The sequence below is a fragment of the Sus scrofa genome, chromosome 15, assembly GCF_000003025.6.
Source record: "Sus scrofa isolate TJ Tabasco breed Duroc chromosome 15, Sscrofa11.1, whole genome shotgun sequence".
NCBI classification, from domain to species: Eukaryota; Metazoa; Chordata; class Mammalia; order Artiodactyla; family Suidae; genus Sus; species Sus scrofa.
Window position 1 is genome coordinate 129259551 of NC_010457.5, and position 20994 is coordinate 129280544.

A 20994-nucleotide genomic window follows, 5' to 3' on the forward strand; every position below is an offset into this window, starting at 1 on the left:
TGACTATTGAGTGCAAGTAACTGAAACTGCAGAAAAAAACCACAGATAAAGGGGGACTACTGTAGAGTGCTGGGGTATGTCTCCTTCTTGGTCTTGATAACCATAAGTATGCTGTATTATATAGGTCGATTTCCAGTCACCGTGTTTGATGTCCACATCGTTTCTTTGAACATATCATGTGAGATGCACTGATTATGTCTTTTTCTTATAACCATGCATAATGTTATGTTATTTCAAGATTAATTGCTAGACAATAACCTCTGAATACCTATAGTGTCTGATCTCCTTGGTAACCATGTATAATGCTATCTCTTTTATAACAACATATGATGCTATATATCTATATATCTGCATATTGAATTATCATCTTGATGACAGTTTACAGCCCTACTCATTGCCTATGTCGTGACCCTGTTATTGGGCATGATGCTACAATATAGCTGCCTCATTTCCTCAATAAGTATATGATGCTATACTATGTGTACTTTATCTCCTTCATAACCACCTGTGATGTTATTATAAGTTTGCTCATTTTTGCTGAAACCTCATATGATGCAATTCTCTGCTTCATCTCCTTGATAACCACATAATTCTAAATTATTCACAAATCCTCTCCTTCATAACTATTTATGATAGTATATTGTGGATCCAAGAGGAACATATCTGATGCTCTATTTTATGTGTATTATGTCATTTTCTTGAAATCCATGTATAACGCTATAGTATACACCATCTCTTTACTACCACTTATGATGTTACACTATGTCTGTATCAAGTGTTTGATAACCATCTCTCATACTCAATTGTGTCATGTCCTTTATAACCACACAGTGTTGCACTGTGTTTGCATCACCTCTGCCGAGATCACTTACGTCCCTATACCACGTCAGTATTTTCTTCCTGATGACCACGTGTGGCACTGGATTATGTCTGCCTCATCTCCCTGACGACTATGCATGATGATATGTTGTGTATCCTCCTCCTGGTCTTCCTGACCAGGCATCATACTACCTTAGAGCAGACTCATCACCTAGGGAAAGACCTGTAATGCTGCAGTATGTTTCATCACCTCCTTGAAAGCCACCTTTGATGCACAACCATATCTGTCTATTCTGCCCTATGACCACTTGATGCCAGTGTGTGTTTTGTGGTGCCTTTGGTGACAGTGTCTACCATGTCTCCACCATCTCCTGACCACTGGTAATATTCCACACAACGTATGTATCGTCTCTTTGACTGGGTAGGGTGCTTCACTGTGTATGTATCATCATCTTGCTGACCATGTATGACAGTACTCCATGCCTGCCTAATCTTGTTCTAGACTAAGTATGATGCTACACTCTATGTGTGTCATCCTTTTATGACCGTGTGTGATACTGTCTCTTATCTGTACATATTTAATCAGCATGCATGGTAACGTACATCATACCTCTGATGACCCCATATATTACACTACCTCCTATAGCCCCTTTATGATGCGACACTCTATTTACACGTGTCACTGATGATCACATGTGTTGCTACACCACATCTGTACCATCTCTGGTGATTCCGAATGACACAACAGTGTCTGAGTCATCATGCGGAGCTGTATGCCACTAAACTGTGTCTGTGTACTCTCAAGACATGTTGGATTCTTGACTGTGTTGTGTCATCTCTTCTAAGTGTACACGATGCCACAGATGTACACCTCTGCGTGATCCTACAGTGTCTTTCTCTCTCTGACTTACTTCACTTAGTTTGAGAGTCTATGTTATTGTGAATGGCATCATTTTGTTCTTTTTATGGCTGAGTAGTAATCTTTTTTTTTTTTGCTGTAATTTTCATAATTCTTCATTGACTGGTTGCTGAGTAGTATTCTATTGGGTATATGTACCACATCTTCTTAATCCAATCGTCTGTTGATGGACATTTAGGTTGCTTCCATCTCTTAGTTATTGTGAATAGTGCTGCTCTGAACGCAGGGGTAAATGCATCTTTTTGCATTACAGTTTTGTCCAGGACATATACCCAGGAATGAGATTGCTGGATCATATTGGGTCAACTTTTTGATAACTGAGTATGGAGCTATAAGACATTTCATCTCACTACTTCTCTTTATCACGACGTAGTACACTCAGTTCTGTCAACTATCTGTGATACTACACAGTCTGTCATATACTTGATAATCACATACAGTGCTACACTGTATCTATTTTCTCTTCCTGATAACCACATATAATGCTATACAGCCATCTGCACCGTGTCTTTGAAAACTCTTTATGATGTTATGCTAGAGATCACTTCACCGAGGATGATTTATGATGCTATACTATGTGTCATCTTCTTGACAATTGCCTATGATGATATATTATTTCTGCATTATTTCCCAACTATTTTTGATGTTCCATAATGTCGGTCACATATTTTCTTATCGATATGTGTGATACTAAAATGTTTTTGCCACCTCCTTGACAACCATGTATGATACAACAGTATGTTTTAATTATCCCACTGATAACCATGTATGGCACTGTATTGTATCTGTGTCATCATCATGAAAGCTGAATCTGATACTATACCATGTCCAATCTTCTTCCTGACAACAATGTATGGTTGTATACTCTGCATCATTTTCTTGACAATTAATAAATGAAGTTATACCATATCTACATCATTTTAAAAATAATTATGAGTGCTGCTATGCTATGAATTATCTCGCCTATGGCATTATATGAGGCAAAGCTACATATGCAAAATCCGCTTGACAGGCACATGGGATGCTATATTATCCCTGCATTAACTTTTTCATAACTATGTATGATATTTAAACTATGATTTTTCTCCTTGATAATCCCACATCATGAATGTGTAAGTTCATGCCATCTCCTTGAAAACTGAGTGTCATGCTAAACCATGTCTGTATCCTTTCCTTGACAACCATGTGTAGTGCTACCCTATTTTGCAACATTTCCTAGACAACCGTGCGTGATAATATAGTTTATTTCATGTCCATGATGGCAAGGTATGGTGCTGCAATATATCTGTATCATCTGCTGATGACCACATATGTTGCTACACCGTGTATGTGCCACCTCCTTATAGTTCCCAGACAACTCTACACTATGTCTCCATTGTCTGCTTGATGGCATGTTTGATGCTACCCTACGTCTTTTCATCTCCTTGAGGACCACACATCATGCTATATTACAGCTGCATTATCTCTTTGATATCCTCACACAGTGCACACTCTGTCTATACTAACATTCTGACTGCTGTCTGTGATCCTGCATTACATCTGGATCATCTTATTAATAGTCATGTATCATGCTACGTTATATCTGTCTCATCTCCTTGATTCTAAACTATGTCCATGTCATCTTTTTTTGGGGGGGGGGCGCCGTGCCTGCGGCATATGGAAGTACCCTGGCTAGGGGTTGAATTGGAGCTACAGCTGCCAGTCTACACCACAGCCACAGCAGCTCAGGATCTGAGCCATGTCTGCAGTGTTCACCACAACTTACGGCAACACTGGATCCTTAACCCACTGAGCAAGGCCAGGGATGGAACCCACCTCCTCATGGATACTAATTGGGCTCATTACTGCCAAGCTACAATGGGAACTTCCCACGTCATCTTCTTATCAATAATGTATGACACTACATCATAACGCATGTGTCTAAGTCATCTCTGTGTTGAACGTGTGTGATGCTCTATCTGCATCATCTGATGAGCACATCTGGCCCTAAACCATGTCTGTGCCATCTCCCTCATGGCCACGCATGACGCTATCCTATGTCTTCATTAGCTCTGTGATAACCACATGTGACATATTATATCTGTATCACCCCTTGTGCATGCCTATCATGTTACTCTCTCTGTCACTGACCTGACAACAGCAGTAAGCCTCCGCTCTGTCTATGTCACCTCTCTCTTAATCACATATAATGCTACATAAATGTTTAATTCTCTTAACCACCATATGAGACCTTATCATGCTTGTGTAAATTCCTTAATAGCTATTTAAGAAATTCTGGCAAAGATAGAATGCTTTTTCCAGGAATGACTTGTTCACTTGTTCTTTGACTGTATTTGTTCCTGTGACTAACATATAAATAATTACTTTGTGTTATAATCAGTTGTAGAATTTTGCTAGGGATTCATTTTAATTACACATTCTTTATTGTTTCTTCCCTTTAAAAATTGTATTTGCACGCATATCTTACTCATAAGGACTTTTCAAAGATGATCCTTTGATTTTATATACATGCTCTTTTTATATCCTGGAATATAAACACCCTAAATCTGGAGAATTTTATTCTTTGAAGTAGCTACTTATTTTTTCATCTTCTTACAGATCTCGGCTTTTACAATCATTCCCTAACTATACTTAATCTGCCCTTTTCCTTTTAAATATCACACTCATTTATACAAAAAAATCTATTCATTAAATATATATGGAGGACCGAATTTGTGCCAGGAATTGTTTTAAGAATATAGGATATAACAAAGGACAAAAGACAGGAATCTCTTCCCCTGGGAGCTTACAAAGGGGGGGAGAATGAACTATTATACCATAGGTATGTTTTAGAATATTAGGTTATACAGAATGTTTGACCCTATTCTTTTCCTTGTTTGATAACAGATTACTGCCCCCCAAACCCTTTTTTTCTTTTGTTTTATAAACCTCTTCTCATTCTATGCCCCCCTTAGAAGTCTTGGTGTTTAGAGCAATCTTTTTTATTTATTGTTGTTCTTTGCTCTTCATTCTCTTCTTCAAATCGGGTCTCATGCTATAGAGTTAGCTACCTGTGCAGCTACACATCTCTTTCTCTGTATGTACCACCTTTTTCATCATCGGTGGAGTTACTCTCAAGGCTGAATTTTGGGGGGTGTCTTATTCATATTTCTCTCTTTAGAAAGTTGTAATGTCAAGCTTTATCATTTTTGTGTTGTCAGAAGTTTAAAAACACTTTTGTAAAATTTAAAGTATTAATATATGCTGGATATTTCTATCATATTGAAAAACTCTTAAAAACAAGTAGGTCACTTTTCTTTAAGGCTTTTGAAATGTCCAACTAAAAAGCAGGTTTTATATTTTAATCATAGTAATTCTAAAATAGCATTCTTTGTCTACTTCCTCCCAAAGTTGACATTGTCAGAAAGGTAAGTAAAAAATTTATTAAGATTTTTTCTCCAAAAGAAAAGTAAAATCAAAACCCCTATCCTTGCGAATTTTACCTTGATGTAATGCTATAACTGTGATAAGAAAGCATCCTTCACTTGGCCAGATAAACTAATTTTTTTTTCTGGCAACAATTTCACTCTTTCCGTTTTTCTCCTTCTATGCTTGTTTAACTCCTCTATTCCTTAATTTCAAGGAAATGTATATACTACTTCATCCATCTATCCATCCATCCACCCATCATCCATCCATCTCTCCATCTGTCCATTCATTTATCTATCGTTCTATCCATCCATCCACCCATCATCCATCCTTCTCTTCATCCATCCATTTATCTATCATTTCATCCATCCATCCATCCATCCATCCATCCATCTATCCTCTATCTACTTATTGAGTGTTTATTACAATCTTGGCACTTCTAGGAACTGAAGATACAATGGGAACAAACCATCCTATCAGCCCTTACTGCTGAAAAGGTTTCCTAGTGCTCGAACTTTGTTCATGGAGTACTGTCTCCTGTTCCTTCTCAGGAAGGCCTCTTGGATCTTTTGTAACCTTAGACTCATATTTTCTGAATGATGTTAAGTCTTTCTGTTTATTTCATCATCAACCTCTCAAAACTTTAATTCTCCTTTTTCCCCTTAAATTCTCTTTTTGATTCCTTTCTTCCTCCTCCCCTCTGTCTTGGAACCCCGAATTCCTTCTAATAAGCTCAGGACTAGAGAGAGGCTCCTTTTCACCCTCTTCCTGCAGTGGGACCAGTTTGCATTTATGGTATTCAGTGGCTGGTTCTCACCGCAGGCAAGAAGAAGCCCACACAGATATTCAGATAAGTCAAGGCATGTGGTTCAAAGTTCTGCATTTTAGATATATATATATATATATATATAATCTCCACTCTTCTCACAAAGGAACAGCAAGAGTATTCAGTGCAGCCACAAGAAAATGCATTACCAAGTTGGAAGGCCATGAAGGTGAAATCTCAAAGGTGAGCAGCAATTTATTATTGTTGGTGCAATTTTTTTATTTTCAAAAAAATAGGCAGCAAGCTTGGTGTAAATAGGTCTGTTGGTACCAAGGGTACTAAGGTTTGATTTCTTTCTAGAAATCAGCTACCTAGAGACTTTATTTTTAAATGGGTCTTCAAACTCAGCATAATAAATGAATTCCAAAACCTTTTACAAAGTATAAAGTAGCATTCTCCTCAGCATTCAGCAAAAGATTCAGTCAGCTAAAAATACTTATTAAAGCTATTCAGAAGCTTATGAAGTACTCTTCCTGTTTTAGTAAACACACAATTTTATGCAAAAAACATGCTGTGCAGCAAATACCAAGTGTCCTGGAGATGCGATGCAATTGAGGATATAGTTCCTGGGAATACTAAATGCTTAACACAGATAAAAATGGCATGTTTTGAGACCTGAAACCTGTCTTTTAGGGTTTTATATAAACTCTGCCCCAAATCACAGAGCAGGGGCCACCCAGTTGGTGATCTGAGGTTTGGCTGTGTCCTCAGAAAACTGTCGTGAAGGCTGGACCAGTGCATCTCGCCCAACAGCTCAGCCCACTTCCTCGGGCTCCTAGTCTCATACCTGAGACCCATTTGCTTGTTCCTTGTAAAATATCAGCTTGGTGGTTTCAGGTTTCTGCATGCACCCCTGGGACCCCAGGACCACCCCCTGCTGTGCCCGCTCCCTCCACCCCACCCCCGCTGCCTGCCTCTGCACCTGCTCCTGGTGGCCATTGCCCTCCTGCCCATCAGGGTTGGTCTCTGGGACAATGCAGGGGACATAGTCTCCAAAGGCTGGGAGGCCTTGGGAACTGGCAGGAAGGGGGATGGGTGTGTGGAGGTGGGAGACAGGCTGAGAGAGCCCAAACCATGTTTCTGAGTGTCTGGTGTATCACATTCCACAAGCACACGTTTGTGTGTGTATATGAATGGCAAGAGTTCTCAATCTCTCTATTATCGCATTCTATGCTTATTAATGATTGATATATTCCTTACTAAATTGCCATCCAGGAATGGTATTTCTGTGGGTGCCTAGCTAAGGTACTCATTTATTCCTTCATTTAGTAAATGCTTTTGGAGATCAGCCAAAGGCATTGTGCTGCGCCCTGGTGACACCTTGATAGAAAAAAGCCACGGCCTTGGGACTTGCCCTCATGGAACGTCCAATCACAGGGGAAGGTGCTCAAATCATCAACTTCTGATGACTTAGAAAAGGTTAAAAGCATGATGTTCAGAGGAACTGACGGCTAACAGTTGTCTTTGCTCTTCAGATATCAGGTGGCAAGGCTTGGCACCTGGGGGCTGTCAGAACGTGTTTGTGAAAAGTGCTGTAATTTAAGTAGCAATAGACAAAGTCCTCCCTCATAGGCCCTGACATTCTGTGATGCAGATTGAAGGAGGCCCCCTATGCTTTTGATGACAGAAAGTTGGTTTGCAGAGGCGACGTTGAGCTTTGGGTGTGAGGACACCTGACTTGTGTCTCGCCCACACCAGGGCCCTGGCTCTTTGTTTGCAGGGAGAGCTTGGCGTCAGGAAACTTTGGAAAGAAGCTGCACGGGGACACACATTAGAAGATAAGAGAGCTTTGGGCTTTACCCTTAGAGTTGTGTGTGAGGGGTAGGCCATCAAACTTTACCGTCTACATTTTAATTTTCATGTATTGGTCCCTGTAAGATTTTTCCCACCATGAAGGAGCGGTTCTTCATAAGAGTAAATACCAGAATGGGGAGGTGACAGGTACTTAGGAATGTCCCCTTTTTGCTAATTAAAAATATATTGGGAAGTTATTAAAAATATATTGGGGAGTTCCTGTTGTGGTGCAGTGGAAACGAATCCAACTAGCATCCATGAGGATGGGGTTTGATCCCTAGTCTGGCTCAGTGGCTTAAGGATCCGGTGTTGCTCTGAGCTGTGGTGTAGGTCACAGATGTGGCTCAGGTCTGGTGTTGCTGTGCTGTGATGTAGGCCAGCAGCTACAGCTCCAATTCCACCCCTAGCCTGGGAACTTCCATATGCTGTGCGTGTGGTCCTAAAAAGCAAAAAAAAAAGAAAAAGAAAAAATTGGGAATCAAGTTACACAAACCTATGATCATTTTTTCTTTGTGGTTTGTAGATTTCCTTCAATCCCCAAGGGAACCGTCTCCTCACCGGCAGCGCTGACAAAACGGCCAGAATCTGGGATGCCCAGACGGGTCAGTGCCTCCAGGTTCTCGAAGGACACACAGATGAGATCTTTTCCTGTGCTTTCAACTATAAAGGCGACATAATCATCACAGGTAGGGGAGCAGTCAACGCCATCGACTCAGTTTCCCTTTTAAGGTTGGAAACTATCAGGGAGTTCCCGTCGTGGCACAGCGGAAACGAAGCTGACTAGGAACCATGAGGTTGCGGGTTCAATCCCTGGCCTCGCTCAGTGGGTTAAGGATCTGGTGTTGCCGTGAGCTGTGGTAGGTCGCAGATGCAGCTTGGATCTGTCATTCCTACGGCTGTGGTGTAGGCTGGCGACCACAGCTCCGATTCAACCCCTAGCCTGGGAACCTCCATATGCCACAGGTGCGGCCCTAAAAAGACAAAAAAATAAAAAAATAAATTGGAAACTATCAAACCATTAGAGTCCCAGCTGAATACCAGACGGAGTCCACCCCCATTCCACTCCTTTCCCCCAGGTCCCTGGCTCGTCTTGGTATTTTCTCTGTCCATTATCCAATGCAGTTTTAGTTGCATTGCACAACCACAGGCGTGAGCTCTGTCACTGGCTGTAAGGCTCTGTGAATTCTGAATTGCAGTTGCTCCAGACAAAGTAAGAATTCGGTAGTCTGTTTAGTATATTTCTGCAGGCAGCGTCCATCTGATGGTTACTATTCAGTGGATGGACTAAGCATTCGTCACTAAGGTAAGTCAGGACCTGATTCTCCACAGTGGGATTGAGAGCCCTTTCGAGATTTATCTTTTGGGCAAAATTGTTTTATCCTTGGAAGTCCCCTCATAATGCATTAATATTTGGGGAAAAGAACACATATGGAGTATTTATCAACCCTTAACGATTTACTGTGAATTAACACTATTAGCAATATTGTATAAGGACCGGACTGAGATCAGGTTAATTTAGATTGTGGGAAAGAGAGCAAATGACAAGCATATGGCAGAATGTCACCACGGTGCCTCTGGAGCCACCCTGGCAGAGAGTGGAACGTGACAACAGTGTGGGGTAGGGAAGCCCTCAAGGGCACAGAAGAATGAATCTGACTAACCTCAGGGATTCCCATCATGCTGAGAAAAGCTTTTTTTTTTTTTTTTTTTTTTTTTTTGTCTTTTTAGGGCCACACCCGAGGCATATGGAGGTTCCCAGGCCAGGGGTCGAATCAGAGCTGTAGCCACCAGCCTACACCAGAGCCACAGCAACGCCAGATCCGAGCAGAGTCTGCGACCTACACCACGGCTCATGGCAACACTGGATCCTTAATCCCCTGAGTGAGGCCAGGGATCAAACCCACAACCTCATGCTTCCTAGTTGGATTCATTAACCACTGAGCCACGACGGGAACTCCGAGAAAAGCTTTAAACTGCTTAACTGGTCCAGTAAGTTAAGTGTCACATACACAAAGGTGGCTTTATATATTGACTGGTTAGGTAGCTTCCTAATCCTATAACTTCAGAGATGCTGAGAATAGTCTCCCCTTTTGCCCTAAAAACCCCTCCCCCTTCTACCTCATTATGGATAGTTTCAAAAAGGATAGATTACTTTCTTTGGGCTGATGATTGGCAAGTGTTACTAAAATGTACATACCCCTAATACCATAATAAATAATGTTAAATCCTTTCTCACCATGAGGAAAGAGGTGGGAGGCTGTGAAGGGAAGCACAGAAGCTGGAGCTGGTTTGTCGCAAGACTAGCCTTTCCTAGTCCAGCCAGTTCAAGTTCAGCCAGTGCAGCTCTGTATTACCTGTCCCTTAACCACAGAAGACCCTGGAGAACTTAGGGAAGGCACATTAGTTGTTTGTGCCTTGTTTTAGTGCTGGCCCCTGAAAATGTCTTTGCTCTTTTAAGATATTGATTTATTTAGTGTTTTCCAAGGCTCCAAAGTGCTAAATACTGTCTTGCTCCAAGAAGGTGCCTCTGAGAATGGGGGCCGGAGGTTGGGGGTGGTGGCGACACGTCTGCTTGCCATCAGCAGAGCACTTTGTTCCAATCGATCTGCCCTATTTTCTCGGCAGAGCCCGGTGTGATTAACTGCATGCATTTTTTAATGGACTGCCTGAGGGTTTAGAATCACAAAACGGAAGGAAACTGTCCAGTCTGGTCACGACACTTTTAAAAATATGAGGTGCCTGTGGGTAGAATGTGCAATGTTCACGGCCCTTCCCAATCTGTGCCGCCCCCACACGTCTTATACCGACGCTGGGTGCCTGGCCCCCGAGGGTGAGAGAACCAGAGGCCCAGCCCGGCTCTGTACCAGGTGGTCATTTCTGCAGAGAGAATGCGAAGGGCGCCCCCTTGCGGGGAAGAGTGTCTGTCACAGTCGTGGGGAGGGCGGGCCATCAGATTTCACACTTTGACGATGAGAAAGATCTACTGACATCCTGAAACGTTCCAAAGTGGAAAGTGCGGGAGTTCCCACTGTGGCTCAGTGGTTAACAAACCCGACCAGGATGAGGACTCGGGCTGGATCCCCGGCCTTGCTCAGTGGGTTAAGGATCCGGCGCTGCCGTGAGCTGTGGTGTAGGTCACAGATGTGGCTTGGATCCTGTGTTGCTGTGGCTGTGGTGTAGGTCATCAGCTACGGCTCCGATTTAACCCCTAGCCTGGGAACCTCCATAGGCTGCATGTGCGGCCCTAAAAAGACAAAAAAGACCAAAAAAAAAAAAAAAAAAAAAAAAAAAGAAAAAGAAAAAGAAAAACACCGCAAAGTGGAAGGTGCTTCCTCCTCATCAGCCAATCACTCAAACCTAGACATGTTCAAAGTCACCGTCTTTCCTCTTGGTAACCACGTGTGGGGAGGGGGAGGGGTAATAAGCAGAGGGATGGCTGCAGTGGTTGTATTCTCCGGACGTCTCCACTTCTAAGATGCCATGGATCTTGCGGGTGCGAGTAGAATGTGAAGTTGCCCAATTTGTGACCGACGTTCAAAAAAATAAAAATAAAAGATTGCAACTCCCCAAACGCCTGAGCTGCTGGGGGGCTCTGCAGCTGGACACTCAGACGCCAGCACGTTGTGTGCACTGATGATTGGCAAGGACCTAGAAGACGTCAACCTGTAAACAGAGAGAGCGCTAAGTGAATAAGGAAAAACTAACTGTGCATTTGCTTTATTAGGCAGCAAGGATAATACCTGTAGGATATGGCGTTGACTGAAGAAAGCCAGTCGAGGGGGAACCTTACCAGCCGCGGTGATGAACGCCTGGAGCGTCCCAGACAGCCAGCTCTCTTGCTATTTCCTGTTTTCTCTTTTCCCCCCAAATCGACCATCTGTACACGGTCCTTAGCTTCACAGACAGAACATTAAAGCTGGTAAAGTTACATCATTCCTTGATATTATTGGACGGAGAGGACAGGAACAAGCATACTGTTTGGCACATGTCACTGGTTCTTTCAGTTGTTTTCTTTTCTCGATGGCAGGATGACGCCGCGAAACGAAACCAGAGGAATTTAACGATGTGTCTTCTCGAGTCTACTCTGAAGGCAAATTATCATAATTTCTGCTCAATAAAGTTTGGAGAGAAAACTGCTGGTGACTTTGCATGTCTATACTTACCATGTATGTTTTCTTTCTTGTGATGAGAACTTTAATGAGCTCCCCTTCCAGCAGCTTTCCAATACGCAGTACAGTTTTATTAACGAGAGCCCCCATGCCCTACGTTACATCTCCACTGCCGATTTATTTATTTATTTATTTATTCATTTATTGTCTTTTCTCAGCATATGGAGGGTCCCAGGCTAGGGGTCGAATCGGAGCTGTAGCCACCAGTCTACGCCAGAGCCGCAGCAACGTGGGATCTGAGCTGCGTCTGCGACCTACACCACAACTCATGGCAAGATCGGATCCTTAACCCACGAAGCGAGGTCAGGGCCCGAACCTGCAACCTCATGGTTCCTAGTCAGATTTGTTAACCACTGGACCATGAGGGGGAACTCCCTGATTTATTTTATAATTAGAATTTTGTACCTTTTGACCCCCTGCACCATTTTGCCTCTGTTCTCTGTATGAGTTCAGTGTTTTTTTTTTTTCTAGATTCCACATATTAGTAAGATCACATGGCATTTATCATTCTCTGTCCGATTATTCTTTCTCCACTTGATTTATTTCATTTAGTCTAATGCCCTCAAAGTTCACCTAAGTTGTAGCAAATGGCAAGAGTTATTTTCCTTTTCATGGCTGAGTAGTATTTCTCTCTCTCTCTCTCACTCTGTGTACACCACATCTTTTCTTCTTTAACCTTTTTTCCATTTTGCTATTGTAAATAATATTGTAATGAGCATAGGGGTGGCTATATCTTCTCCAGCTGGTGTTGCTGTTTTCTTCAGATAAATACCCAGAAGTGGAATTGCTGAATTATACAGTAGTTCTGGTTTTAATTTTTTTTGAGAAACTTCCATATTATTTTTCATACCAGTTGCAGCAATTCACATTTCAGCATTTTCTTTTTTTGGGGGGGGCGCACAGATGTAGGTTTGGAATTTGATTGGAAGTTTTATTATTTATTGTTATTTTACTTTTTGCAGCTCAGAATGAGAGAGGCAAACTAGGATAGAAGTTTAAGCTTCCTTCCCTCATATTCAAGAGTATAACTACCCCCTTTTCCTCCAGAGAACAAGTTGAGAACATGCACTGAATAAAATTATGGCAGCATGTAGGGAAAGTAAAATGGCTTTCATTTAATAGCACATATATTCTGGATTCAGTAGGCTTAAAAAAAATGTAGACAGGCTTTTCTCTGAGGGGAAGGTAAGCAGAATTCAGACTGTTGAATTTAAAAATATGGATGGGAGTTCCCATTGTGGCTCAGCAGGATAAGAACCTGACATAGTATCTGTGAAGACGAGGGTTCGATCGATCGCCTTGCTCACTGGGTTAAGGATCCGGTGTTGCGGTGAGCTGTGGTGTGGGTCACAGATGCAGCTTGAATCTGGTTTTGCTGTGGCTCTGGTGTACCGCTCTGATTCGACCCCTAGCCTGAGAACGTCTATCTGCTGCAGATGCAGCCCTAAAAAGACAATAAATAAATAAATAAATAAATAAATAAATAAATAAATAATAAAGGGGAGTGTCATGGGTGAGGTAGCCTGGTTCCTTATCTGATTGTTTAGCTGGTATCCGTGTCATACAGCTGGCATTGCATTTATTCAGGATGGATGTCTTTGAAATGCATGCCTATGCAAGCAAACGCTTGCTATCAGGCTCTTTCCCTATGAACACCCACTTAATTGTCATCTGGAGTACCGTGGGGTACACTGAAGTGTGTGTGTTGGGGGTCTGGAGTCAGAGCGCCTGTATATATGTTCTCATTCCAAAGCTTAATTCTTGGGCAAGTTAACTCACTACTTTGTCTCAGGTTTTTGACCTGGAAAGTGGTGATAATAGTAGTTTTTCTTTTGAAGATTAGGAATTCCTGGCACATAAGAAGCATGAGGATCTATATTTGCTATTGTGATGATCTATAATTTAGCAGTCATCTTTTATAAAACCTGGTTCATAAATGAACACTTTTTTTTTTCAGGATCAAGAACAGTGTGGTTTATTCAGAAATCATAGTCAAAATATAACTCGGTGTATTAAAGTTATCCTAAAAGTGTAAACCACATTTTAATCAATTCAATTACAATTTAAGAGTCTTGGAATAATTGTCCCTTAAAGGTTTTCTGTTGAATGGAGGAGCTGAGATGTGAGGTGTGAGGAGATCAATGATATAGACTTTTTTTTTTTTTTTTTTTTTTGCTTTTTAGGGCTGCACCCGAGGGCTATGGAGGTGCCCAGGCTAGGGGTCAAATCAGAGCTACAGCTGCCGGCCTTATGCCACAGTCACAGCACCATGGGATCCAAGCCACATCTGTGACCTCCACCACAGCTCACGGCAACCCCGGATCCTTAACCCACTGAGTGAGGCCAGGGATCGAACCTGCATCCTCATGGGCACTAGTCGGATTTGTTTTCACTGTGCCACAGCTGGAACTCCAAAATAGGTGATTGTGGTCTAATCTATCCTCAGATATTTAGATTTCATATAGGGTTTTATGAAAGGGAATTGCTGTCCCAGAAATGGAATGTCTTTTCTAACAACTCATGTCTGAAACTGCAGAAGCTCAGCCTTCAGCATGACGCCTGATTTAAAGACAAAATAAATGTTTTGCACTAACCACTGTTTTCATACATGGAAATCTTACCTTGCAATAATATTTTAGTTTAAATTGTAAGTCAATTTATTATGTTTTCCTATTGTTTCTATTACTCTTGAGACGATTTACCTTTTTGGGTCTCTAAAGGAATGAAAGTTGAAGTTAAAAAAAAGGCTATTAAAGAGACATATTCCACTAAAAGATATATTCATTAAAAAAAAAGACTTGTAAACTGACTCTACCTGCAATCATTTTAGTTATTTTACCAAGATTATTTCATATTTTGTTTAATTCAGCTTCACTATTATCTTGGTTTGGGCTGTAAGTAATAAAATATATGGTTAAAACAAGTTTAGTCCCATAGTTGACTATTCAGTGGCAATGACCCAAAGATCAGGGTTGGGGGCTCCCCCCACTTCCCCTCCACACCCCACCCCCACCATCCTTGTTAGCTCTGTCCCAAGCATCCTTCCTAGTTGCCAATCTTGCCATCTCTTTTAATTTCATCAAATCCAGAAGAGAATTTATTTCTCTCCCTGTCATTTTCACTTGCCATATCATCTTAGCAGCTCTCTACCTGCTAACAATGGAATCATCTCTCACTTTTTCCCCTTTGTTTTCTCTTTCTACCCATCCTATCATAGGCCCTTCTCTCAATTAAAAAATCCCAGGGAGTTCCCACCCCAGCACAATGGGTTAAGGATCTAATGTTGCTGCAACTGTGGCTAGGATTTGATCCCCAGCCCTGGAACTTCCATATGCTGAGGGTGTGGCCAAAATAAATAAATAAATAAAAAATAACAAAATGACAAATCCCCTCTCTTTAGTCTAATTGCTATTTTAATCTGTAATCTATAATCTCACTACCCCTGCCCTGGAAACTAAAACAATCTTCTACTTTAGAACCTTGGCTTCCTTTTGCTCGAATAGATTATTTCTTTCTAAAATAAACAGAAAAAAATCTCCATATGTTTACATATTTTACAGTTCACAAGATTTTTGCATAAATCAGTTCATTTAATGAAGTGGAACAAAGCAGGAATGATTAGAACTCAAATCTGAGCTTATGCAACGTGTTTAGGAGAGGGAAGAGTGACTTGCCCTAAGATCATTTGGCCAATAGTTGGTCGGACATGGACCCAAACCTTGAAAGGCTGTGTCTTACAAATAGCCAGAAGAGCTATTCAATGGTATCATGAGGCCTTTCTTTTCTTTATTTTTGCCACTTTAAAAAATTTTTTTTAAATTAATTTAATTTTATTTTTTTAAGTTTGTGGGTTTTTTTTTTTTTCCCCCTGCTTTTTAGGGCTAAACCTGCGGCATATGGAAGTTCCCAGGCTAGGGGTTGAATTGGAGCTGCAGCTGCTGGCACATACCACAGCCATAGCAACACCAGATTTGAGCTGCGTCTGTGACTTACACTGGAGCTCATGGCAATGCTGGATCCTTTAACCCACTGAGTGGGGCCAGGGATCAAACCTGTGTCCTCATGAATACTAGTCTGGTTTGTTACCACTGAGCCACAATGGGAATGCCCTAAAATTAATTTTATTTTTATTAGTGTTGTGTCAATTTCTGCTTTATAGCAAAATGACTTAGTCATATATGTATATATACATATATATACACACATATATATACATTCATATATACATTCATATATATACACACACACACACACATATATATACACATTCTTTTTCTTATACTATTTTCCATCATGTTCTACCCCCATAAATTGGATAGAGTTCCCGGTGCTATGGAGCAGGACCTCATTGCTTATCCATTCTAAATGTAATAGGTTGCATCTACCAACCCCAAATCCCTGTCCATCCCACTCCCTCCCCCTCCTTTGGCAACAACAAGTCTGTTCCCTATGTCCCTGTTTTATGTTCTGTCATGTAAGGCTTTTTTTGGGTCTGGATTTCTTTTAAATTCTCTGAATAACTTTTACAAAATGAACATTGTTAAGCATGGTGTTCTGTTTTGTTTTGTTTCTTTTTCCCAAGTAATAAGAGTTTGAGTTTGGACCTTTATTATGCATGTGGTTTACTTATAACAAAGTCTCAATTCCTTGGGATCTGGTAGTTCTAAATTCTTGCTTCTCCTAGCAATGATACAGTAACAGATTAGAAGTGGTTTTTTTTCCAAACATTAATGATATAAATGAAAAAAGAAAAACAACAGCTTTTGGAAACACACAGAGCAAGGGCTCAGATTCTTATTATTCACACAGTAGAGACTGAAAAGGTACATGCAGTACTGATCTAGGAGGCCTGTTCAGTAACAGAAGGGCCTGTGCAAAGCCGTGAAAGCAAATTGTTTATTCTCAATTAGAAGTTTCTGGACTCTGTAAACAATAGCCACAGAAGAGTAATCGCCACTCATTATTGCTGTGGATTTCATTTAAGAACTGTAGGTTGTTGAAATCACTCTTTCCAAGACAATGGAAAAAAAGATAACGCCTTGGGTGAATTACATAGGGCTCCTCCTCTATTTAAATGTGTATTTGTTTAAATGCTTAATAGAATTGGTTGATTTTAGTATGATAGTATAAAACAAAGTATCTGAAAAAAAGGATTTAGGAAACTTAGAGGTAAAGAGACTACAAAAGTCTATTTAAAAATACCATTAGATTGCATAAATTGAGTTAATTTCAATGGAATTTATGTTGTATTAAATGAATATAATTAATAAATAATATCATATGGGTTTTTTTCCTCCTGATTCATATGATTGCATTTCTGACACTGGATATTTCTCTAATAGTTTTACTTATTGCAATGGACTATGTTTTTAAATGTGATTTGTTGTATCAAAGGTAGTAATTTTTGACTTATTGTTGCAATAACTTGATGGCAGATTATGATTCATGTATTTTTTTTTTCTTTCCCTCATATTAGAATGAATTTCAGGAGTTCCCATTGTGGCTCAGCAGGAACTAGTATCCATGAGGATGCATTAAATCCCTGGCCTCGCTCAGTGGGTTAAGGCTCCTGCATTGGCTGAGCTGTGGTGTAGGTCACAGAAGCAGCTCAGATCCCATGTTGCTGTGGCTGTGGCTATGGCCAGCACTGAAGTTCTGATTTGACCCCTAGCCTGGGAATTTCCATATGCTGTGGGTGTGGTCCTAAAAGAAAAAAAAGAGAGAATATAAATTCTACACAGAAAAGTCCGTCTCCACCGCTGAACTCATTCTGGGAATATCCTGGCTCCCACCTAAATTAGAATATGGTTTGCATTACTGGCTTCATGGGTATTGAGGCCTTCTCTCTGCTACTTGGCCAGCGCCATCTTTTATGCTGTCATCTTGATTTAAAAGTAAATATTGAAGAGTTCTTACTGTGGTGCAGTGGGTTAAGAATCCGACTGTGGAGATGTGGGTTCAGTCCCTTGGCTTGGAATTTACATATGTCATGGGTACAGCCATAAAAAAGGAGTAAAGATTGAGTTCCTTAAAATGTTAAACATGAAAAACCATGTGACCCTGCACTTTCACCCCTAGATATATACTCAGAGAACTAAAAACTGGCACTTAAGCACATGTACACACATATTCATAACAGGACTATTCACAATAGCTCAAAGGGCCACCAATAGTGCATAGATAAACAAATCTATCTGATGGAGTATTACTCAGCCATAAAAATGCAAGGAATACTGACAAGGAGAAATTTGAAAACAATATGCTAAGTGAAAGTAGCCGGACATAAAAGGTCACATATTGTGTGATTTCACCTATAGGAAATAGCCAGGACAGGTAAGTCCACAGGTACAGAATGTAGATGGGGGGAGGGGGAATGGGGAGTCACTGTATTTCCTTTTGGGGTAACAAAAACATTTTGGAATTAGAGATGCTGATTGCCCAACACTGTGAATATACTAAGTGCTAACAAATTGTTCACTTTAAAATGTTTAATTTTAGGAGTTCCCGTCGTGGCTCAGTGGTTAACGAATCCGACCAGGAACCATGAGGTTGCGGGTTCAATCCCTGGTGTAGTTTGCAGACACGGCTCGGATCCCGAGTTGCTGTGGCTCTGGTTTAGGCTGGTGGCTACAGCTCTGATTAGACCCCTAGCCTGGGAACCTCCATATGCCGTGGAAGTGGCCCTAGAAAAGGCAAAAAGACCAAAAAAAAAAAAGTTTTATTTTATGCTATATGAATTTTCTCTCAATAAAAAATATGGAATGCTCAATTCATTTAAAAAATCTTCTGCAGGTCATAAGTGATCAATTTTCTTGTTTTTCACAGCACAATACACTTGGCATTTGCCTTTTTAGCAGCATATCATTTAAGGAGAAATCCAACATTGACCTCATGGGGGAAAATCACAAAGCTGAAAAGACATTGGTGGAAACATTTTGGATCTATTCACAGTTGGATTGTATCTTTTAACAATTACTTATTGTCTCTGACATGTGCTGGGAGACACGTTTGCAAACAACTTGATTAGTTTTGGCTGGAAAGCAGACTATAAAAGTTTGGGTATTTCTTTTTTTTTTTTTAAGAACAAAGTATACTTTTGAGGGCATGGGTTAGTTTCTGATTTTTTGGTAATTAATACAATTGACATCTTTGAAATAAAAAAAAACCCTTCATATTTGAGGGATGAAATAATAGAATGTTGATAGGAAAACACTCTCTTATTACAGCATACAACCTGAACTAGAAAGGGAGTTGTATCTGATGCCCTTGAATTTACAAAAACTCTCAAAAATTTTCTCTGGAAGTTCCTGTTGTGGCTCAGTGGTAATGAGTCTGACTAGTATCTGTGAGGATGCGAGTTCGATCCCTGGTCTCACTCAGTGGGTTAAAGGATCTATTGATCTGTGAGCTGTGGTGTAGGTCACAGATGCTGCTGGAATCTGGCATTGCTGTGGCTGTGGTGTAGGCTGGCAGCTGTAGCTCCAATTCGACCCCTAACCTGGGAGTTTCCATATGCTTCGAGTGTGGCCCTAAAAAGACCAAAAAATTTTTTCTCATAAAAATTCATGGTTTGATCCTTTGGGATTTTTGTTTAGTTATACAGGGATAGTGAGGGTAGCCTATACTTGGGAATGGCACTTCTAGGATTTCTCTGCTCCTTCAGGGTCAATCCAGTGGAATTTCACTGCTCTCTGAGGTCATAACATCATATCATCTAGAAGACTCCACCAGGGAGTTGGTATAACTTTGAGTCTTTTGCCCCTTTTTACTCCCCTCCCTCACCTTCCTCTCCTCCCCCTCTTAAATACCTTGGTTTTTATTTAAAAAAAAATTTGTTTTTTCTCTATACAGCTGTGTCTGCCGCATATGGAAGTTCCCAGGCGGTGTCTAATCAGAACTGCAGCTGCTGGCCTGTGCCACAGCCTCAGCAGTGTAGGATCTGAGCTGTATCTGTGACCTACATGGCAGCTTGTGGCAATGCTGGATCCTTAGCCCACTGAGTTGGGACAGGGATCAAACATGCATCTTCATGGACCTTATGTCAGGTTCTTAATCCCCTGAGATGTAACAGGAACACCACCCTCATTTTTATAAGAAATCCTTAGGATATATTGGCTTAGAACAGGGAGAGGAATTGTAAAGGGGTGTGTGTGTGTGTGTGTGTGTGAAGGGGCTTCTAGAACTCTGAAAGTCAAGTCCAAATCATCAGTTTTTCTCTATTTCTCTATTTCCTCTTGAGTTTCGCACGTCAGGTTGTATTACCTAGAACAGAAAAAAATATATTTATGACCATCTATGTGCACAAGAAAGATGGGAATCTGAAAAAAGACATATTGAAGCTGTAAGTGCAATGAAGACAAAGAGTGCTGTTTATTCTACCTTGGGGGAAACGTTGGATGAATCTCTTTGAACAAAGGTTGACTTTGCTACTATTTCCTTGGGGCTGTGAGATCTTAATCAAGTAATTACCACAAGTCAGATGTCCTTGCATTTTACTGAGAAATGAAGAGCATACTTTTTACTGCTCTCACTAAATGAAACATGGAAAAAGCTGTTTTAAAAGTGCCTAAGCTTGCACAGCAGGTGGCAGTGTTTGTCTTTTGACAAATAAGTTCTTATAGCTGCAAACGAAGAGTATAAAGAGTCAACTTTTTCTTCTGTGTCCTTTAAAGATCAGGTTATGTGGGGCTATATAACAATGCTCAGATTGTGGTATGGCTTAAAGCCTGGACCATCTTGGCATATCTGGGGCAAATGACATACCTCATTAATCCTGATGCAGTGTAGAGACATTTTTCCATCTGTTTATGAGAACATCAACCAATAAGGTGAATAAAAAATTGTTCTGTTTTTCTCTGTAGATCCCTTTATTGGAAACTATGCTATGATTATTTATTTTATAATGACACAATCTGTCGAGGACTCCAACATTCAATTATGTCTCTCTCTCTCTCTCTCTTTTTTTTTTTTTTTTTTTTTTTTGGCTTTTTAAGGTGGCACCTGTGGCATATGGACTTCCTAGGTCAGTGGTCGAATCAGAGCTGTAGCTTCTGGCCTAC

The 20994-nt window shown here is 40.7% G+C and overlaps 1 protein-coding gene across 2 annotated transcripts in view; it reads left to right on the forward strand.

Moving 5' to 3' along the window:
• DAW1 (dynein assembly factor with WD repeats 1) overlaps positions 1-11899 on the forward strand; it is a 51390-nt gene extending 39491 nt beyond the window's left edge. The window contains exons 11-14 of one of the 2 annotated variants that reach the window (XR_308269.3): positions 6079-6155; positions 8290-8452; positions 11491-11685; positions 11794-11899. Coding sequence is in view for 1 of the 2 variants with exons in the window: in XM_005672265.3 (XP_005672322.1) it covers positions 6079-6155; positions 8290-8452; positions 11491-11525 (275 nt within the window). In the remaining variant the exon portion in view is untranslated. Of the gene's footprint in view, positions 1-6078; positions 6156-8289; positions 8453-11490 lie in introns of both variants that reach the window. The other variant, XM_005672265.3, reaches the window with a different exon arrangement.